At 39.4% G+C, this 22911-nt stretch overlaps 2 protein-coding genes and 1 long non-coding RNA gene across 6 annotated transcripts in view; 1 reads left to right on the forward strand and 2 right to left on the reverse strand.

Annotated features, from left to right (window-relative positions):
- usp44 (ubiquitin specific peptidase 44) overlaps positions 1-1747 on the reverse strand; it is a 21033-nt gene extending 19286 nt beyond the window's left edge. The window contains exon 1 of the mRNA XM_015352339.2: positions 1351-1747. The gene's annotated coding sequence lies outside the window, so the exon portion shown is untranslated. The remainder of the gene's footprint in view (positions 1-1350) is intronic.
- Positions 1-9133, forward strand: part of LOC107078013 (uncharacterized) — a 9877-nt gene extending 744 nt beyond the window's left edge. The window contains exons 1-4 of one of the 3 annotated variants that reach the window (XR_001478987.2): positions 2223-2289; positions 4420-4562; positions 6370-6455; positions 7013-9133. This is a non-coding gene — a long non-coding RNA (uncharacterized lncRNA). Of the gene's footprint in view, positions 1-2222; positions 2290-4419; positions 4563-6369; positions 6696-7012 lie in introns of those variants that run through there. The other 2 variants (XR_001478986.2, XR_001478988.2) reach the window with 2 other exon arrangements.
- A 5308-nt stretch (positions 9134-14441) lies between these two features.
- Positions 14442-22911, reverse strand: part of ntn4 (netrin 4) — a 33282-nt gene continuing 24812 nt past the window's right edge. For both annotated transcript variants that reach the window (XM_015352340.2, XM_006633360.3), the window contains 5 exons: positions 20368-20581; positions 18982-19091; positions 17493-17561; positions 16533-16706; positions 14442-15490 (listed from right to left, as the gene is read on the reverse strand). In XM_015352340.2, the coding sequence (XP_015207826.2) occupies positions 15351-15490; positions 16533-16706; positions 17493-17561; positions 18982-19091; positions 20368-20581 (707 nt within the window). In that variant the 3' untranslated portion in view covers positions 14442-15350. The remainder of the gene's footprint in view (positions 15491-16532; positions 16707-17492; positions 17562-18981; positions 19092-20367; positions 20582-22911) is intronic.

The raw sequence follows: 22911 nt of genomic DNA on the forward strand, positions 1-22911 counted from the left end.
TCGTGCTGTTCTCAGCTCAAAACTTGAAATATAGACATTCAGTCAAACTTACAGTCTACATGGTGCCGAAACTCGAGCTCTGTCGAATAACGAGAACAAATTTTTGAAATACTTCCCTTAGTTTCAGGAGCTGACAAATACTTATCGCTGTAGCGTCTCTCTCCTCTTACTGCTTACACTTTGACACAACTTTAATGAACAACCGCGCATATAATACATAAATTATTCAGTTAATGAACATTAATTCAGGCCAAGATGCTGATATGAGGGGAGTAATCATCTAGTGTAAAGGCAATTATAACGTGTGAAAATACCTTAAACACACATAAATCAATTTAAAAAAAAGACAGAAATGAACCGTGTTACAACAGCGGTGCATATTTGTTCCAGCTTCGATTTGAATAAAAATAAGACAAAGGTATGAGGCTGACATGGAGTTATTGGCGGATGGGGCTGTAATTACAGGAGGGGATAATATGTGTCCTACCCAATTCTCAGCCCCTGGGAAGCTGTATCCCTCTTTCAAACGTCCTATGTGCGTGGGAAATCGTTTTCCACCCACCAGAGCGTGTAATTTGTCTGGCCGTCCACAAGCACCGTCTTCCGTGCTGTGTCAGATTGGCTGTTGTAGGACAAAATCATTTCAACCTCAAGAGCTCAAGGGGATCCCACGGTATGCAGATAACACGGTTTAGGGGAATCTACAGACATGCACATGTATTGAGTAATTTATCGAAAAGAATTGTTTTTCTTTTCGAGTTTATTTCGGTTTTCTTCTATAATTTTGACTGTTGGATAATTAGCATTAAGGTGACTTATAAATCATTTTATACGTATTTAAACCTGAAAAAAAATCGCCTTCGCAACAGCCGATACGGTGCCGCCTGTGCAGACAGACCGTGCGCACATGTGCGTGGAAGAAAGGAAGATTTCTGCCGCACTTGCGCATTTTGAAAGGGGGGGGGGGGGGGTGACAGATTTCCCGGAGATACTGAGTTGTATACAACGCCCGAGATTGCAATTAGAGACACCCAGCTAATCTTGTTCATGTAAAAAGTTACACGATCCAGGAATCGTAGCGAATTGGCGAACCCTTTGATCCATCACAGCCAATATTCTATCTTCCTTGCCTCCTCAAGACTCTCGCCCATTCAGACTGCAAGTCTAGTGACTACATTCATTTCAGACTTTTCTGGAATTGCTGCCTGCTTTTGTTTCGCTTACCGTGTTACGCTCATTGTGCTTTGCGTTTTCCGCTCTCCATGTTTTTTGAACTGGTATTGTTTTACACTCAATTAACCTGTTTTGATTTTGCTGCTAAAAAAAAACCAGCAGAAATAATTACAGTACCTGTAAGGGTGAAGACAAACGATGGTAGATGCACCTCAGGACAGTCCTGGTTAAAGAATCGAATTTTCTCGTTGAGTGTTGTTTGTTCAATGAGATTTCACTTCTTCTAAAAATCACTGTAAAAATGTCTGAAGTACAGTAACAAGAACGATGTTTATTCTTAAGAGTTCGGCTGATTTGTCAGAATCGGGGTTCAAGGCAGGATTACATCTCGCACAAAGCGCTACATCATTGCGTGGCGCATACATTTAACTCAGATTGGGAGCAAGTTAGGGACATCAGGTATTTTGAATATGGGAGAAAAACAGAGCACCCCTCAGAAAACCCTACACACTACATGCAACCGCTGCCCAGATAGTACTCAAAGCAAGAATCTACCGCTACCGGCGACAGCGATAACCACCACGCTGATGTGCCTATTTAATTTAAAGTGAGGTTGTAGTAGAGCTACACTTTTTGCAGGCGTTATCTCCCTTGACCTTAATTCCGCAGGCTACTGTGATGATGACAACAATCAGTCGTGCAGTGTTGGCGATTTCTTAACGTCGCCGTTGTGCTCACATTCTTCTTGGAATGATTCAACAGTAGAGTTTTACATGCGAAACATACTATGAGTTACAAAAGAGAAGACAATTCGGCCCGTCTATTTGGTAGGTAGTAGTTAATTTAGTGATTTATTGACCCGAGGACATCATCCCCTTTCTTGAAAGAAGACAGGGTACCGGGTTAAAAAATAATACTGGACAGATTATACCATTATCCATAAGGGATACGTGGTTTATGTTTTGTGTATCGAAGCTTGCTTGTGATAATGGTTCTTGCGTTGCTGTTACTACAGTCCGCTGCTATTGACAAACTTATTTCTCACCAGTAGATGGCAGAAGTGTACACCTCCATGAACCGATTGCGCGCTGAAATGTGACGTACTGCGTTTCAAAGGTAAAAGGTTCAGAAACGATGTTTATAGAAGACAAGATTAAAAAAAACGGGTTTCATCGTCTCAGAATGGACTGGTCAATAGACTGAACCTGTAACACGTAACACTTACCGTGATGTCAGTGTGCCGACATTAAGTGACGTACGTTTCACTTGGACTACATTGTAATAAAAAATGAAAGCAAAATGTAAAATACATTTTACAGTATATGCATAAAGCCCGAAGACGCCGAGTTCGACACCAACAAATAATACCTAGAGAGTATTATAGTATGCCTTGCGAAAATATTCATCCCCTTCAGTGATGTCCTATTGAATTACAGATGACATAAATACAGCTATATATATATATTAACCTTGAACTGTCATACTGAGCTCCGTCACGAAAGAAAAAAGTTGCAAAGCAAGATAAATAACTAAAATATGCTGGTTTCATCAATATTCACGTAAACGAGTCGGTACATGATGGAAGAACATTTGGCAGCAATTACATCTGCTTGTCTTTATGAACAGGAACTCTGTCTTTGTGTACAGTGGGATGGTGCACATTTCATTAAGTTGGACAAAGGCTGTCTAATTTCACGTTGGACTGAATTAATGTCAGAACCTTGATCTGGCTTTTCAAGGACTGAAGCCACCACTCCAGCTGGCTTTGGGTGGTTGTACTGTTCAAAGGTAAATTTTGACCTTTACCAGTTTTAGGTTTTCAGCAGACCTGAAGCAGGTTTGCCTTTAAGATGTATTTGTACTTTGCTCCATCCGTTTACCCCTCGCTCTTGACAAGCTTTTCATTCCCTGCTGACGAGAAGCAGAGCTATAACATACAGTAGTCCCATCACCACCATTCTTAACTAAACAGGACATCGTTGAAAGGGGTTGAATACTTTTGCAAGGGATCGTATAGACTGTAGTTGGGTGGCGTGGTGCTGTGGTTGGCAGTGTTGCCTAGCAGAAATCGGGCCCTGGTTGACGGGTATGGTATCCAAGTACTCTTTTAGGTGGCGTTTCATCTGCTACCCATAGAACGGAATGAACGTTCAGGTCCATTCCGCATTTCTAACCGATGAATCACACAAAAGGAAAAAAAAAACTGGAAACGTGTTAGATTGTAGACTTTACGTTCCCCTCTCCATTTAAGGTAGAAAAAGGGGGAAAATATCCATTCGCCCAACGCGTAAAAAGTTCATCCCCACATCCCTGAAAAAGACCCTGGAAATGCTGCCGATAGTGGAGAATGTTTGGTTTTTAATGCTGTTTTGCTTCGCGGTTTTTAATGCAATACAAGTTACTTTCCAGGCGGGGGCACTATATGACTACAAGAATTTCATCACTCAACGGCTGATTGAATTCAAGTGAACTGTTGCACGCTGCTTGACTTCATTTGAAACATATCTCTGTTCATTGGACAACCTGCTCGAGGTTTAGACATGTACAGGCATAACAGAAATTATCTTTAATTTCTTTACCTAGAGGTATTTTATAACACGCATCACATAAGTAATGTTTCTAGATCTCAGTATTTTAGTCTTGTTTCATTGTTCTTTCCTATACTATGGGACATAGACAAAACATTCCAATCACATTTTATTGTAATCTCACAAGCAGCTGGATTCACCTATATGTAGTTTAAGCAAAATGTGTGTAGGGCTCACACTGGGAGAGCAAACAATAAAAAATTGAAGAGCTACACATCTGAAACACGAAAAGTCTCTCAGGTCCTCGCTCTCAGTTTTCGTCTCCGAAGCTGAGCTGCTTTATGGTGTGGAAAAAAACAAAGCAAGTCCTCTGGTGACCCTGACTTTGCTGTTTATGTACGGTTAACTACCACAGTTGGAACAGGGCCCTTTAGATGCCAACCGGAAAAAGGAAACATTTTTTGTTTACACTAACTGACCGTACTTGAAGTACGCAAACAGAACTATTTTTACAGGCCTTGCAGAATAAACGCCCAGCAGGCAAAGGTTTCAGACACTACTGGCAATAATATCTGGATTTTAAATTCCCTTATGTGTTTTTCATGTCACGGATTTTGATTCCTGTGTTTTGAAAGTTCAAAAGTAATGGTTTCGATTTTCTCTACATCTGTGTGCTTTGCCTTAACTTTTTTTTCCCTGTCTTTTCTTCTACAAATAGTGAAAGCTTGGTCGTGAAGATAATACAGGACCAGGGATGTCTTTTATCTGAGCCTCCTAGTGCAGATCCTGCTGAGTTTGATCCATCCGTTTCCTAACTGCTGTATCCACTGAGGAGTCACAGGGGACCCGGAACCTATCTCAGTAAGCAATGGGCACAGGGCAGGATAAACCCTGGACAAGATGCCAGTCCATCACAGGGCACACAGCAGGGTCCATTTTCCCAGAAGCCAATTCACCTGCAGGTATATCTCTGGGCTGTGGGAGGAAAGCCTCTCAAACATCGAAACATTGCAGCAAAGGTAACCACTGTACCACCATGCAGCTCTCGCAGTGTGTCACGTTTGCAGCGAAGGGTTTGGGAACAGACACATGCCCAACCTTGTGCCAGGAGGTTAGTCCAAATGAGATCTGATATAGCCAAGAAACATGCCAATAGGCTGTTTACTTAACCTGAAGATATGATAATGTTTAAGTTCAAGTTTATTGTCATTATACTCATACACAGGTATATGGTATAACGGAATGCTATTTAGCTAGCTCTCAGATGGTAAGCAGTACAAAAAAACAACAACAACAACAACAACACAATTGTATAAGAAAGAAAGACAGAGACAACAGGCAATGTGCAAAACAACAACAGGTAATAGGTAATGTGCAAAACAACATCAGTTGTGCATAGTCATACATCAACAAAATTAAATTAAAAATAATGTTTTAGCTTAAACAGGTTGTCATCAGCTTAAGGTTATTTTCAGTCTGCTTTGTCGGAAAGAGTTGTCATGCCCTCCATTTTTAATTAAGATACTTTTTCACATTCGAGAGAAGTTTTAAAACAACATTAGAAAATCTAACAATTCTTCAGTTTTACTAACAGATATAAACAATATATCTTCAACAGCTCTGCATCCAAGGTTTAAACAAGCAGAAGCAGGGGTTTTCCACCTTGTCAGGTGCTTTACTCGGGGGGGAGCTGGCCTGTTTGCTACTTTTTCACAATAATTGGTACTAAATGGAGTTCATAACGAATGCTCGGGAAGGATGACAACAACCAAGTTCAATCAGACTCAGCTGTCAGTAATCCACAATCACTCCTGATGTTATTTCCTCTCCTAAAACACTATAAATACTGGACGTGATCCCCTTCTCTCCCTCGTATTTGTCTTTTTGAATCCCACCTCCACCCCTTCTCCAGCTGCCCCTTGGTCACCCCTCACTCTGCTGGGGGTCCCAGCCTCCTCGTTCTCTGGCCAGGGGGTCAGCCCTCAGCCAAGCAGGTCGAGCCACATTTTGACTCTAACACTCCATGATCTTTTCATTACACTTAATTCTTGTGTTGTTATTCCTAGTGAATTAGTTACAAATTGACATACTACAGATATTGAATCCCCTGGTTGCATTAGCTATTATAACACAACAGTTTATTATAACATGTATAATTTCCCAATTGATTTGGATGAGGCCTTGTAAATCCATTAAAAAGCAACCCATTCTTATTTCTTAATATTTCACATATTATTTTTTCTTACTTTCCTTCAATATGGAGTCGTGTTTTTTCCACACTTTGGCTCAACATCAAAGGGTGTGGTAGTAATAACAGTTATGTTTTGGTACTCCCGACACTTTAAAAGAAACATTATCTTTTTAAAGTTATAATTTAAGGTCATTCTTGACAGATAAGGTACTGTATTTATTATTTGGTCATGATGACAACAACTTAGTCTAAGAAATTCATACCATAGACATCTTCTTAAGCACTTAAAATGCTTTCCTGGCTGTGTACATTTCTCCTTGTTAGTTTATACCAAAAGTATCTTCAAGATCATAGCATTCCTTTGTGTAAGAGTGGTGCCAGCATGCATTTAGTTTTGTAAATCAGCGACCTGATTCTTCTGAATTTCTTTTCAGGTGAGACACGCTTAATGTTTTTTTTTTCACTATTTATGTCCAGGGGGCAAGATGGGAGCTTCGTGTCTGCACATGCATTCCCCGGGTAATTCATTCAGTGTCAACACAGGACAGCTTTCACACACACAGGTAAATCAGAGCTGAAAGGGATCATCAAGTGCTTTTTCAGTGAAAAAGAGAAAGTCTTCCTAATGAACATGTGTATGCATAGAGGTCCTGTTCTGCTTTTTTCTTCCATTGTACTTAATGGTGAAATTGAAGTACAAGGATTTACATGAATACATGCCACTTTAATTAAAATGTGTTTTCTTTGAAAGAATGATACTTATGAGCCCTCCAAAACATCCACTGCATCATTTAAGAGATCTAAGTAAATGAATCATTTAGGATTCAACTCTGGTGACATTTCAAAGTTGGCTTCACTTTGTGGGTGACATTACATGCTGGTCTACAATTTGATACTTTAGGCAGAGCAGGGGTTATAGTGGCAGTCTCATCTGAACTATAACAGTACAGTGTACCTGAAGAAACATATTGGCTCATCAGCGAATAAAAAGGAGCCTTCATTTTCTTCCTGCGGTGTTTGCTTCATGTAGATCAGTTTTTAGACGGTAACTGTTAATGTAAGCCGTCAAAACTGAATTCCCCTCTTGAGAAAATAATTTATACTGTTTGTGTCACCTGAGAATGAGGTAACCTGCGATGAGTGACTCGGTTGCAGCCAGTGTTATGGAACAGCTATGCTGGATCCTGTGCTCTGATTGGACGGTTCATTGCTGCTAAGTTCAGCCAGGCTGCAGGTGGCAGGGAGGTCAAGGTCAGCAGTATCCCAGAGAGCCCTCACTCACGGGTGCTCCAGCGAAAACACAGAGAGACGGACTCTACTGCTGCCAAAGAGGAAAATACGAATCTGGCCCGCACAGCTTTGTCTGCCAGGCATACCCGTTATTCGCATGATTAAGATTTAACAGCCTCTCCGCTTGAGGAAGTGGTTGCTAAAAATTAATTTACATTTTACCCCCTTGTGAGAGGGTAGTAGGGTCATGCGAGCAACGGAGAGTGACCTGCCATCCTCAGTCAACTGACCAACTAGAGACCTGACCGGACGGAGACTTCTGTCTGAGCCTGTTGCCCTCTTGCTCCCCCATGTAACACAACCTGGTAATAACCCAACGTCTGGCCACTGCCCCTTGTGTTTAACTGTTTCACTCTGAATGTTCTGGAAATTGTTGAAGAGAAATCACATCCGCAAGATTTGGATGCCGATGCCGTTATCAGAAATCTAAAAGCTGCTTTGAGGGTTTGTGCTTAAAGCTCTCTTTGTGAACAGCGCCATCCACTCCAGAATCCCTTTGCTCACTTGACCTGTGAGACCAGTTCACACTCACCTCAAGCAGGACTGATACAATGTCAATATTACATCGCTTGAAGTGTTGACTTCGAATACAGCTAGAACTATTTACCCCTTGTGTCTGGCTTTTGACAAAGGCATTTTACTTTGCCTGTGACTGCACATTCTCAAGCAGTTTTTCCTGGTGCAGCGTCACATGGAACAACTGAGAAAGACACTCAGTCTTCCTCTATCTCCTTTCCTCACTTTTTAATGACTAAATTCTCGTTTTTTACAACTGTATTATGACCGTTACTCTTAGAAAGACATGAGACAGGGAGACATTGTAAACACTCACAATTGGTAGAAAACAATAGAGGATATAATAACACCATAATTATATGCAGCATAATAAGTTGACTTCTTAAACAGTTACATTAGTTTCAACATTTCCACAGAAATTATTTAATGTTACTTTAATAACATTAGATCAAAGGCTATTTCTACTCCTTTTCACAATTTCTTCATGTACAGTATAGAAACATGCAGGATTACTTCTGAAGATCCCCATCATTTTAATGATGAAAGGTACAGAAATAGCAGACAAAAAGCAGACAAATGATACTTGGTACAGTAGATCATGTAGGCACTGTTATCCCATTACATCAATGTTTATCATAGGAAAGGTTGCAACACACACCTGTTGTTTTACAAGTGGTACTGCCAAATAAAATACACCATTGCTCAGAGAAAGAAAATGTCCTTGGACAGGTAGTAAATCTTTTTTTTTTAATTGTTTTATGCGAGACAAGTTCAAATATGCCAACCATTTCTGGAATCCACCCCTACATTAGATATATTTGACTAAAACTACTTGCAACGTGCTACTGCATTTCTCTCTTGGCAGACAGTGTATACTGTAATTTATAAACATGTAAAGTCTTTTTAACATGACACAAGGCACAAGAAGACACAAGTAGAGGATGTTTACTGATCAATCAATCACATTTTACATGTAAAATAAGATAAGAAAAGATCACTTTATTAGCCATATACAATTTCTTGTATTAGGAATTTGTCTTTTTGCATACCCCAGCTTGCTCTCCATGAGACACACAGACCGGGAGAGAAGCCTGGGGTCAGAGTGCAGGGTGAGTCATTGTACAGCACCCCTGGAGCAGCTGGGGTAAAGGGCCTTGCTCAGGGGCCCAACAGAGTAGGATTCCTCTGCCAGCTGCAGGATTTGAACCGGCAACCTTCCAGCCACAAGCACAGAGCCACCACTCTGCCCCTATGTTATTATAGTACTGTTTTACAATTCAGTGATATTTTGTTATGATGTCTCAGCCTTCATGTGGACAATTGGATGATTTTGGATACATATATCCATGTTCCAGTTGTCCGTTCAAGATCACTTCTCCTATTTAGCACATGAATGAGCAGACCAAGCAGCTTTCAAAATCATTGCACCTCTGAAGTCTAACCTGGGATTTTCACTATGAGCCCTGATAATAAGAAAAACATGATTGGTATAGCAAAAAAAAATGGACTTTACTGTCCCAATACCTTTGGAGTGTACTGTATATTTTTTATTTAACATTAACTTAAATGCTGCCTTTTATATGCCATGTAACTCCTTCACAGAGGCTAAATATAACAATAAAACAGATTTTGTAAGTATTGCTCCAAAAGGGAAAAGAGATTGTTGCATACTTTAAGTATTTATTGCATTTGTTAAAGCGCACAGGTTATTGTACGTCTCAGGGTTAGAGCTATGGTCAAGTTTGGGTTATTTTATGTGTCCCATCCAGGGCGTATCCTGCCTGCCCATTGCTTGCTGGATAGACTCTGGCTCCCCTGGGACCCTATATTAGATGAAGCGGTTAAAAAAGTGGATGGATATGCGATACTTGTTATGGCATGTGGAAGAATGGTCATAAAGGGTTATGAATGTTGTGTAGCCTCTGAGAAGGTATTTTTTCTGGATGTAATGCAGTCTACATAAGGCCATCTCAAATAAGTACAGTAAGTTTTTTGCATGTAGAAACTGTCCTTTACTAGTGAAGTGTGTAGCCTTCACTGAACAGCATAAGGTACTGTATATGTCTACATAAAATGCACTAATAATTTCTATATTAAAATCAGGGTAAGTCAAAAGAGTAAGTGCTTTGTAATGATTTATGAAACAAAACCAACAAGCACAGGAAAAGATTGTTGTACCTCGGCAAACGACATTAATCTTTGCTCAAAGGCTTTGCCAAATATTACACAAAAGCTTTCCTGTTCCTCGTTTCTGACGTTGCAAAGTGTTTGTAAGTGCAAGATAATGCAAAGATTTTTTTGGGAAGTGTTCAGGCAAAGGAGCAAAGCTTACAGTGACTTTGTTTTTCTTTCAAATGCGCTAGGATTCAGTGAACGGTCAAAGCCATTCAACAAAGGCATTGTCCGTGCATACCGAAAACAGCAATGCACTGAAAAGCAGTAAAAACACAGGAATGCAAGTTGCACAAAGGCAATAACTTAATTATATAGCATACAAGTGGAGTATTGTTCAACAGCAAACTCATGAAGGCGATTTCTTCATTTAAGGCAGGCACTAGCATCCAGAATCGGCACTGTTCTGGTGTACTCACTAGGGTACAGCTCCACCTTTCTTTTTAAAAGAAAATAATCAAAAACAGTGTCAGACTTCAGCCAGAGATTCTTCTACAATTTAGAGTCCTAACATTGTCTTAGACAAATGGAGTGAGTTACTTCTCTGTATTCATGAATGTAGTATTTCAAAGTCCTTTTTTTTCAGACCCTGCTAATGCTTAATACATGAAGCGACTTGCAGTAAATCAAGCAAGCAAGTTCTAAACAAGCAGGCGTTTTTGTTTCTTTCAGTCCATGGTGTCCAACTATTTCTCTGCAAGTCTCCAGACAGAAAGCAAAATGTCAATAACACTATTTGTGTCCTTACAGCAGGAAACTCCAGTGGTACCACAAAATGTTAATTTAGTAAATATTGACATGAAAAAATTATTGTCATGATTTACAAATATCCAAAGCAAGTGCTACAAGTCCTAACATCTATATACAGTATATAATTTAAATATAGTATATATCACCCTCAAATATATCAAATCATATATTGCATGGGCAACTTAAAGTTAAGCTTCACAAAAGCACCGTTTGCAACAAAAAAGTTTGTTCTCCTATCGCAGATCTGAATTTCTGATTAGTCTGAGCCTTTAACGTGGCCGATATGTTAACAACCCATCTGCTCCTGCTTTGGCCGAAGATGTGTCTATTTTGTTAACAGCAATGGCATTCAGCTCAAGAACGTGCTCCACAAGTCTTAACATATCTAGAACCTGCAAAACAGTTTCTTCTTGTTACTTAGTTGAACTGTTAATTCTGCACCATCAGGCCTTAGAAATTCACTTTAAGATGTTTAAAGTAGGATCTGCCTCGATGAGCTGAAGCTCCTGTCCTTTCTATTACATTTGGATTTTTGTCTTAGACTTCAATTCTTCCTCTTTTTAATTTGTTCAACCTGGGAAAGGTGCACAGCCAGCATAAGAAGCAAATGAAAGATAAAGATTTTACAATATTTTCTATTGTCTTAATTGGTACACAAGACTCTAGCTTAAAAATTGCCATCTAAAATTTAACTCCACTTGTTCCTTTCAAACATCTGGAGAGCCTGGTGGCATGTGAGCTGCTCCTATAGTCTGCGACGACTGCAAGCTGTTGCCTGACCTGAAGCCAGTGCCTTGTTTCCACCTATGAACGGAGTCAGTGGGTGTAGAGGAAGGAACAGGGGGTCATACTGTGGATGTTTTCTCCTTGGACGTGCTGGGTGGCTGCTCAGGCAGAATTCCTGTGAAGTAAGAAGGCAAACCGATGTGGTGGTTTGCAGGACTACTGCCATGTCCCATTAAAGAGTTTTTTTTTTTCCCCACTCCCTACACAAGTAACTTCTTAATTGCATTGCACACCCTGCACTTTGAATAATTTGGATCCCAGTTATGCAGATCATCATCGTTATGAAAGACTACCATTGGAAAGAGTAACGCAGCATTCTCTGTACTCTCCTTCTGGAAATGTTACTCCCATTAGGCTGAGCCTGGACATTACAAGGATTATGTAACGCAATGAGGACAGCGGATGAAAATCAAAGAGAGCACAGTAACGTGTAATGAACGACCGCCTGTTACAGTGGTTAAGAATTCTTTTACTACAGTAATTCAGGACACTACTTTACATTACGCCATCTCTTAAAGAATGCCATTAGTGTATTGCTATTGTCCTCATATGCAACTCAATCCTAAAAAAAATAAAATAAAAACAGTTTGTAAAAATACTGGAATGGAAAACCTGATCATTACCCAAGATCACTGCTGAACGTGGCTTTGTAGTGAATGCCAGATGATTATTGGTCTGATTTTATTTATACACGGTTAAGCAAGTGCTACCACATTTGTGTAGTTGTAAATTAGTAATGTACAAACTAACATGAGGCAGAAAGTGTCCTTACATCGTTAGAAAGCAATCCTGAAAGAATTTCAAAAACAATTACAGCACATATTTGAATTCCAGTGCTGTGTAGCTCGCTTTGCAAACCCAGATGGCCTGAGATCGTCTTGTCATGCTCTGCCAGTTCCCTGAGCTCTTGGCCTCGCTTCTTACAGAACATCAATATTGTGATATGAAGTTATGGGAACAGTGGCTGTCCTGCTCCTTAATACAAGGTCACTGTCTGGACCCTATTGTTACAAACATTAACAGCACAGCGCATAAACCCAGGGAAACTCACCAGGTTCTGCAAGGTTTGATATATTTCAAGTCAAATATATTTTTCCTACACATCTCTGTTGCTAGCATCCTGGCCCCAAAAAGATTTTTGTTCTTTTTATGAGCCACGCATGTCTTTCCTTGTTAATATTTAGTGTATCTCCTTGTTCATCCATTATTTTGGAGGGGGGTTTGTGTCTCTACATATACTTATTTAAAGTTATTATCATTTTACTTTATTATTTTACAGTTATTTTTAATGGTTCAATCAAAAAGTTTAGAAATCAGCATGTGATAACTGTAAAGTGTATTAAATCTGTAAATTAAAATGCAATACTGTACTTTTTGCCATGTTTTTAAAATCCTTCTGACTCGCTATCCTTGTCACATTCAGTCTGCTACGATTCCAAGGCCTGTTTTCTATGTACTGTATATGCCTTAATTGACTGTAATGAAAGACTGAGCCACTTACCTTTTCTTGAAGAACGTCTTCTGTGTTACCCCTTCAAGACGGTCTTCCCTTTAAAATGAGTGGTTGTTTTACTTAAACAAGGAACTTTTGCTTTTCAGTTGCTTCCGGAATTGGACACAAATTGTATCCATGAAGATCACAGTCTAATTGTATCCATAGATATAAAATGACATACTGCTAAAAAAAAGCCAAAGGAGTTAGCAATAAAGTCATGCAAAAGGAAGGTTTTAAGTAATTTTAGATGGCCTTTAATGGTCCACTTCTAGATTATTTTAAAGACTTTTAAGGACTGAATGAGTATAGTCCATATCTGAAGCTTAAGATCTGAAGATTATGAGCAATTTCACTCAGCCGAGCATAATATCTTGAACAACACATTGTCAGAAGTGTACAAAGTGCATTTAAAACTGAAAATGGGAGACATTTTCTTTAGCCAAAAGGTTGTGGGAGTCTGGAACAAGTTACCCAGCTCCAGCCCCTTTTCTTGAAGCTGATTAGCCAGTTTCTTTCAAAATAATTCTGGCAGAGATATTTGGATCCAGTAATTACTATCCAATACCTAAGATCAACCAAAAGGCCTGCTCTCATTTCTGTTTTATCTATGGGACTCAAATCCATTGCAGATTATGTATCTGTTGACATTTTAAAACTCACTTTAAGACCCGTCTTCCCACTAAAGCTTTTAATGTGTATTTTAGTTTTACGCTTGGATTTAAAGTCAATTTGCCGTACTCTTATTTATTTCACTTTCTTCCTGCTTCTGTTGTGTGTTGTGTGTGCTTATGTACAGCAATCTGAGTTTTTTTTAAAAAAAAACTCATAAGCAAAACTGCATTATAATTATTATTGCTGTAAAAAACAGCACTTCAGTATTTTTTTGCATATCAAACTTGTTTTGTATTTATAGTTACAGTATGTGCTAATGTGAATAAGCAGTACAAATCCAAGCTGTGAAATGCAGTTCCCCAAGTGTGCTTTTAGTCAACAGACTGACTATTTTCGAGTCACAAATGGAAATATACTTCCAGTATAATGAAAGTTTGCGTCATACAGTGAAATTCTGGGCATAACCTGTTTGCAAGAAGACAATCATTGACTTCTGTCAGTGATTCTAGTTTGACAGTTTACTGCTAGTTTAAAGACTTTAAAATGATTAAGAATTTTCAAGGACTGTTTTCTTATGCTGCACATTCCATTTGTCTCTATAGGTACATAGCTTCTCTCTCTTCCCCAGGGATGTGACACCAGGTTTCTTGCTGTTATGTTACATTTTGAATAAATGTCCTCATGTCTCTTAATATGATCTATTATTAAATCTGTTTTATCTCCTTGATACCAAACAGACACAGAAAATACCCAGTGGAAAGATATTACTAATACAGTCATCATAAGAAAAAGAAATAACAAAAAAAAACCCACGAGTTTCAGCAATATGTTATGAAACAAATAACAAGAGTTCAACATTTAAAACAGAATATAATAGTATAATATATTAGTATAATATACTAAGTAAAGACACTTACATAAGCCTGTGTTAAAAATGAATTCAGTCTTACTTTTTTATTATATACTGTACATAAACAAATAATGTAGCAAAAAAAAAAAACAACAGCATCTGGCATATCCAAGTCCATAGGACTTCTAAGTGCATACAACTATGAAATGCTGAATATTAAAATGCTCTTTTAACACTGTCTTTTTTCTTTTTTTATGCATTGTATACACATCAAGGAAGCATCATGTACTGAAGACGTTAAAGCAGTTGCTTAATATGGCTTTGTGATGCAACAACAGTAAATAGTCTAAATCCACAGGCCTAAAGTCTTTGTACCGCCTAGCTGACAAATAGCCAGCTGTTGCAGGATACGTAGAACTGCGCAACTGGGAGTGACAACTCAGATTGAGCAGTGTATCAGCACAATTCCTCCCCCACCCCACCCCCAAGTGTAACACATGTGAATAACAAATAAACAAAAAGGGGAGATCCAACATTTGCATTAGTGGGAGACAACAAAATAAGTTTGACTCTTGCGTGTTCACAATAGCCAGGTCTGAAGATGGTGATGGTGAGCCCTGGCCAGTCAAGCACAGCCCGTAAGTGTGAAGGCCAATCTTCCACCTCAGACTTCATGAGCGAGATCATCCTCGCCATTCGTAGACAAGCTGATCAGCCTGCCCAGGATTTCTTAATTGAAAAGGAACATCCAGATAAGACATCAACGCCTTGGCCCAACCGCTGGTAAAGTGCTTCAGAGGGTATAGCCGGGAATGCTGGGAAATTTGGCCAACTTTGGTTTCGGTTTCAAGTACGAGTCCTGCGAGGGCTCAGTGCTTTTGTCTGTCACTTTTTTCAGCTTCTGCTTTGTGGGTGTTCCGTCCTCAGCCGACACCCCCTCAGTGCACAGAATCAAAACTGCAGTCCTTTCTTCTGCACCCTTCCGTCCTACCCTTTACAGTCCGTCTTCAAAAACTGCATGACCTTTCTTCCAAGGTTAGGTTTCCAGCGTTTGACAAAGCTTTTCATGTTGACCACGAGCCTGCCCATCCTCCTGTCTTCGTGGCCCGCTACCAGATATTCCATCCCTGGAAGACAATCACCGTCTTTAAAAACCCTCCCTGCATTTCTCAGCCATTTTCATATGATGGCTGTGCAGAAGCATGTGCCTTCTTAATAGTCGGAGACTCCTTCCTCATAGACCAGACAAAGGCTTGTGAATGGTACATTGTGAATTAATGAATGTAACAATGTTGAAAAGTAAACCTGCAGCTACATACTGACTGTAAAATTGCTTCACTCCACAGAAAATATACCTCCTCCATTTTTTTTAATGCTAAGACACTGTTGAATAATAAGACCATGAATTGCAAAAAGAGAAACGGGAAAAACGCTAATATTGTTCTGTTTGTAAATACAATATTGCACAAAAAAATAGTACATTATGCACTTCAAAGTCATTATGATATTTTTTCATACCGGAATTCCTCTAATTTACTGTATTTGAATTTGAAACTATGGTTTTTACGAACTTCAACTTTTAAGAGATTTTTCAGAACATAAAATAAGAAACAGAATGGACTCAAGGACATCTCCCTATTCTTCGTTCTCTCCACACACAAACACACATATATATTTACACATATAGAGAAATAATGCAGGGTAACTATAATGGTGTTTATGTGATGGTGGAAAGAGAAGGAATCTTAACCAGCGTGTGAATTTACATGTGCTTGCCAATGTATCTGTATCTTTTTGTTTCTAGCTATCAGCTAGAGCTATCAGCTCATTTCTTGGTATTGGCATATCGTAGAAAACACTGCTGTGTTCATAGTGAGCCATTTGTGCTTCAGGATCAACAGTTGACCACAGACCAGAAGTCTCAAGTGGAAACAACACGAAAGTGTATTTAAAACAGAGAACAGCAGAAGATGCTTTCATTACACAAAGGGATGCAGGAATGGAGTCTGAAACAAACTATCCAGCTACAGTGTCAAAGCTGATACACGGGTATCTTTCAAGAAACTGCTGGGTAAAATCCTCAGATCACTTAGTTACTGACTGATCACGTTATGAGCCTGGATACCCTACCTCTCATTTGTAGCTTTTCTAATGATCTTAGGGTCTTACCGGGGTTGAGAATTGGGCAGGTACAGCCCCGAGCTGTCCAGGACTCAGGGTACAGAGTTATCTTTCTGCGCTGGATCTTCAGTTTTGTTTGTTGATTCAAAACCTTCTTCACCTTCACACTGACCTCGGCATGTGAGCCTTTGTCATGCGCAGATAGAATTTTTACCTTTAAGACTGCATCAAATAAAGGGAAAAAGGAGATATAATTTCTTAAGGAAATATACAATGTATACAATATTTATAAATATCTCATTTATGCCTGCTCTTCACTGTTACAAACCCCAAGCATTTTGAACACTGTACTTTGATAGCTGGTAAGAGAAAAGTAAACTTTTACTGAGAATTCTTTACAGAGTAAAAACAACAGCCCGCTATTGTTGCAGAGAAGTTGACTTCATAGCCAGCCCATATTCACGGTGTTAATGTTTAACCACTTTATTGTGTTAAACATCTTATTGCTCCAAGGTAAACACATCATTGTCCACCTCTGACACATGAACAGCTATTTTATTCTTCCTCTGATCCTCTAGTGATTCACTGATTTGCAACACACAGGGGAGATAGAAGGAGAAAAGAAAAAGAGATGTGAAACTAAAAGGCACTTTTTTAGCATGAGTCCTAACGGAAGCCTCTTTCATGCCTGTTTCCGCAAATACACAATCATCAGCTTTAAACAGAGAATGCTTATTTTTGGATTAAATAAAAAAAACACTGAGGTTAAGTATGAGCAGTATATTCAAATCCTTTGCATAAATACGACACATTTCTCTTCTTCAAATATTCCTAAGCTTGTCGTTTGAAGACTAGTGGACAATTGGGAATGTTCCAGCAATGGTTATCTTGCTTCACCTCTCATTCACTTTCAAACACATTCAGGTTCACAGAAGACCTCTGCCATAACACTGCTGTAAGCAGCACAGCAGAGATCTAATGCAAACAACAGTACTGAAGGATACTCACCATAAGCGTATTTCATGGTGCAAAAGAGTTTGGGGTTGCCCAAGTCTTGCTCTTTACATTCACATTTTTCTATGAAAAAAGAAAATAATTATTAAAAGATCCTATTTTATTTTAAGGCCCTTTTTATAGCTACAGTGGTTTGTGAAGTTTTAAGGCAAAACAAGGGTGGCATCTAGAAAGTGACACCTGGATACTTCTGCTCACATATTGAAAAATGTTTGTCTTACTATTAAAAGATTTGGTTCCAGTTTGCTTACTGTAATTTGTTAATTATTAATAAGCACATCTCACAATATTTTACCAAAAAGACTGAATGCTTCAGGTGTTTAGTAGAGGACATTCAATTACTGATGTACATGGAAGCCTTTTTATTGTAGTGGATTACCAAAAACAAAAGAAACACACACAAAACAGAAAAAAACAAATAATCAGCAATAATGTGTAAATAAGTGCCAACAGTTGGTTTTTCTTTTACCACAACTCCCACAGTTCAGTAAAAAAAATATTATTAATTATTATCATTGCATGTGGTTTCAGCTTCCTGAGATTAAAGATTCATCAAAAGTGCTACACCACAAGTTCACATAATACTGTGTGATAACATCAATAAAGCATTTCCAGGTACTGCTACACATCTGAATACTGTCAAATAGCTTTCAAATAGCTTCCCGTTAAGAGATCTTATGAAACCTGAACAAAATCCAATCTAAAACATGTCAATAACAATGCTCACATACTGTACTTTATATAATGTACAGTATATATAGTATTACATTGTTCTGGGTTTAATTTTCCAATGCAGACACATTGCAGTAGCTACTGAGAAGCACTATAGTTTGCTCCACTTCGACTCTGCTATTCACTGGTGACATAAGCCGGCCAGAGAGGAAATGAACCTTGACAGGCAGACTGATGACTGACTTGAGGTCATGTGCTACTTGAAATGCTCCACAGTCTGTGAAATCTTAACCTCAGTTGTGTAGCCTGGGCTTTTAACTCCAATTAAGCTTATGAATTTTTAATCCCTACATGCATCATTCATTACTGTCAGTGCCGGATTTCCCATTAGGCACTGTAGGCACAGTGCCCAGGGCCCACGAAATTAAAATTAAAATTAAAAAAACACTAGTGACTCACGAAAAACGAGTTGAAGCACCATGCTTTCAATCGACTCTTGGTGCCCCAAATCAATAATCACACACTATCTAGCTGCTGCTCTAGGAACTAGAAGTATCGAAGTGATCAATCACGTGGTTTAGCATTAGAATAGTTTTAAGTTCATCATGTCAATCGATGTAATTAAATTGGAATTCACCCCTCTTTTTGCACATTTCGGAGTGAAAGTGCCCAGAGCCCACGAACACCAGAATCCTGCCCTGATTACTGTTGCAATACTTTTAATGTGTCCATTGTTTCTGATGGTTTAAAAATACAGTACAGACGGGAAATTTCGCATTTCGAAAATGAGTGGAAACGAGACTGAACACACCTGAGTAATGCAGAGCTGAGAAAAGTTCATCACCCCTCCAGTTCCACGCAGACTCGCTCTCATTGAAGGGAGATGGGAAATCGCCTCTTTGATACACATCCACGTCTGAGCTATGATTTGAAATGGATATTGAAGATTAAAAAAAAACTGTCAGAATGATTTTTCAAGGGCTCTGGGTGCAATTCTGTGTGGAGTTTGAACTTTATGTTCTGCCCATGTTTGCCTGGGTTTCCTCCAAGTTCTCTGGTTTCTCCCCACAGTCCAAAGACATTTAGTAGGGTAACAAGCTTCTGGAAAATATTGTCCCTGGCATAAGTGTGTGTGTGTCTTTGTGTGCCCTGTGATGGCATGGCAACTCATCCAGGGTGTATCCTGCCTTGTACCCATTGCCTGCTGGAATAGGCTCCAGCTCGCCTTCGACCCTGTTTGGATACAAGTTAGAACATAGATGGATGATTCCCTCAGATGGCATCTGGTTCAGTTCCACACTAATTCATCTTCAGGAGAAAATCCCCAGTTAGGCAGTGGGAAGAAACCTATGTGAACACTGGCAGAAGATACAAACCCCATACAGATAGAATCCCAGGTCCAGAATTGAACACATGGTCCCAGAACTGTGAGGAAACAATGCTAAGCCCTGCTCCAACAGACTGCAGCATAGTCCAATAAAATCTAAGATACTGCTTCAGGCTGAGGTAGGTGACAATAGGGGGGTCTCTATAAGAATTTAGACACAACACTTAAGTAATGTCAATATCTCCACTTCCTAGAGCTTCAAACCAAAGGATGTTTACTTAGTTGTGCTGGGTATGAGACACACTGATCAAAAGAATCACCCTGGTTTACCTCAGTTAATTAAGTTCTGGGTAAATGATTAAGTGTCAATCAGCAGTCCAGAAAGACACCTTACAAGATCAGATGAAGACAGTGATGAGAGGAAAAGAGGAAAAAGAAAAAGGGCAGACCACAAGCGTGAGAGGGGACAGGAGCAGATGGAACTTGAGACTTGTGCCAGGCAAGAGTACCTATATCCGAAAAAAAAAACCGATCGGAGCTCAGTATTTGAATCTTGCTAAGAACATACTGTTCTATGTTATTATTATTCCTCTTTTCAGCGAAACTGTGCCAGAGAACAAATAATTCACATGCCTCTAATTATATCAACCGCTTAGACATATTCTTGGGGAAATCCTTACAATTTGGGGGTTATGATTATTTACTTTAGTGACTATTTTCATAACCCCCTATTTGTAACAACATTGAAGAACAGACCGCATAATCCACAAGTGTATCTAATCAAAGTCAAAGAATACTAGACACCATCTGTGCAGGGATTTTGCTTTTAATGTGAGAACAGACAAAGAAATGCGAGCAAAGTTACCTTACCTGGACACACAGTCGCCGGTGAAGGGGTCACAGCTGCCAGCACAGTCACACGGTCGGCAGCCATAGTCTCCAAATCCCCAGTAGCCTACCATGCATCTATCACAGTGTGGGCCCCCCACTCCCGGCTTGCAGACACATTCGCCATTGCTGGGGTCGCACAGGGACACCCCACTGAGGTGGAAGGGCACTGAGCCAACAGGGTGGCAGGCACACGCTGCAGATCAAAGACAGCAACAATCAGGATGCAGCCCTTCCTTCTATTAATCTCCCCGCGGATAAAGAGCTAAACCCGCTGTACAGTCATGTGAAGCCTGGCAGTGTAGTGGCTCCCTCATTTCACATTTTACTGGAAATATAAACGATCACTGACTGGCATGAGACAGAGAATGCAAGCAAGACATCGCATCTCCTTCAATGGATTGTGGCCTTTTTGGATTCTCCTTCTCATTATTCATTTTGATCTCAGAAGACAAAGGCCTTCCTTTGTTTATGTTATCAGAACATGGTATTGCATCACCCACAAAGAATAAAAGGACCTTTAAAATGCCGATAACACATCTATAAATGAATCAGGCAAAGATTTCACAACTGAGAAGGTTGTCAAGCTTGTGAAAAGCCTCCCAAGTAAACAATCCATTACACTGGATGTGATTTCTACCTGGATCAAATAATGTTTCTTACAACCCAGCCCTTCATTGTGCTCTTTTCTGCAAATATACTCAGCGAAACAGGGACAATGATAACCAATGTTTTATGTCAAAGAGTCTTGTTATGTCAATGAAGTTAGCTGATGCCATGACAGCCAAAAGTCTCTATTTTCTTAAAAGTACATAATGATGACTAAAAAGACTTTTAAATCTGAAATATTACCAAATGGTGAAAAATACTGGTAGCCCTAAAAGTGGGCAGTCTTGGTCGTGGAGGGCTGGTGTGTCTGCAGGTTTTTTAGGTCTCTTTAAAGCAGTGACACCAGGAGAATGGTATCAAACCTGTGCTGTTAAAAACAACTTGTTTAGGCAGCTAAGAGCTGATGTCAGAATGAAAGCCTATAAACACATCCAGAGATTGATCCCCGAACAGGGTATTGAAAAATGTTGCCATTTTCATTGTGTAGAAATTCTATAAAGAGAAGTCATTTTTATACACATATATATAGAAGATGCTTAGCAAGTTAATTTCTATTTCTAAGTTCTTAATCTACAGATTTGGCTTCTTGGAAGTTCTACTGTCAGCTTAAGTTTAATAGTACTACAGATAAAGCTAATACTTTTGCTTCACGTAGATAATTCTGAAAAGTGTTCTAAAAGACGTGAGAAAGGAGACAGTTAAAGTTGGCATTAATCTCTCCTTCTTACATCATAATTCATAATAAAACTTATTGTACAGAGATAAAGATAATTGTATGCTATAAAGTATTATAAGCATTGCAGTTGTAATTAGCCTAAGGGAATTACTACTTGGAAAGGAATATAAAGACTTTCTTGTCTTTCTACTTCATTTAAAGTAGGTCTTTGTATACATGTAGAGAAAACATGTTAAATATTCACACCTTTCAGTGAATCCAAGACTATCTTACTGTTACTATCAACTGCAGACAAGGTCATTCCTAATATCTAATCGGGATGTCTTTGCAGATCGCAACAGGAGCAATATATACACCTTCTTTCTCTGGTTGGCAAAGACTAGAGCATGACAAAATCCACCCGCCATCCAGGCATGCTACTGTTCACTTCCAGAAGGAAAACGGTAGAATAGTTTTTTTGCCTCTACTTCCTTCCATGGCTTAGTAATCACTTTTACAGACACACAGTGGCTCTAGTGCAAATCTGAGAATGTAATACAATTCCCAAACCATTCCTCTCTTCTTATTTTTACCCCCTTAGTCACACTCTTTGGAATACTTGCAGGAGATCAGTGACAGGTAAGCTACAGAGAAAAACTGGCGTCATGCAGTGCCGAGCCAATGCTGAAATAAGTGTTTTGCGCAAGCCAGAATTGATCTTACCCTGTGTTATGGTCGGCACACTCTGCTTTCTACTATGAGCACTTCTGTTCTGCCTTCACACACCTGCCAGTCAAACACACAGGCAAGCACCGTGACTCTTCCAAGACCTCAGCTACACCTGGCTGCGTGTCAGCAGAATGAAAAATAGAACTGGGCTTCATCCCCGACTCATGTCATGGCTAAGGTCTGATTAATACTGTATGTTAACAAGCGATACTGGCAGACCAGACACCAGCTCCTTAAAGATCTTTTACACTTCAGGATGAGTACTAAGCAGTGTGGGCCTACACTGTGACATCTCAGGAATGCTGACAGGTCCTAGAAAAATGACAGCTCTGTACTATCTCCTTACACGTGACAGAACTGTAGTATATTAACTTCTGTTTACAACAGAAAGGACAAAAAATAATTTCACGTGAACTATGTAATGTAATACCATTTCACTATTTGGCAAACATAAGAATGGAAAATATATTTTCGTCCTTGTATTTTACCCATACCGGTCCATTCCTAAAGCAAATGTTTGAGGTGTTGTTTTA

This window comes from Lepisosteus oculatus, chromosome 7, assembly GCF_040954835.1.
Source record: "Lepisosteus oculatus isolate fLepOcu1 chromosome 7, fLepOcu1.hap2, whole genome shotgun sequence".
NCBI lineage: Eukaryota > Metazoa > Chordata > Actinopteri > Semionotiformes > Lepisosteidae > Lepisosteus > Lepisosteus oculatus.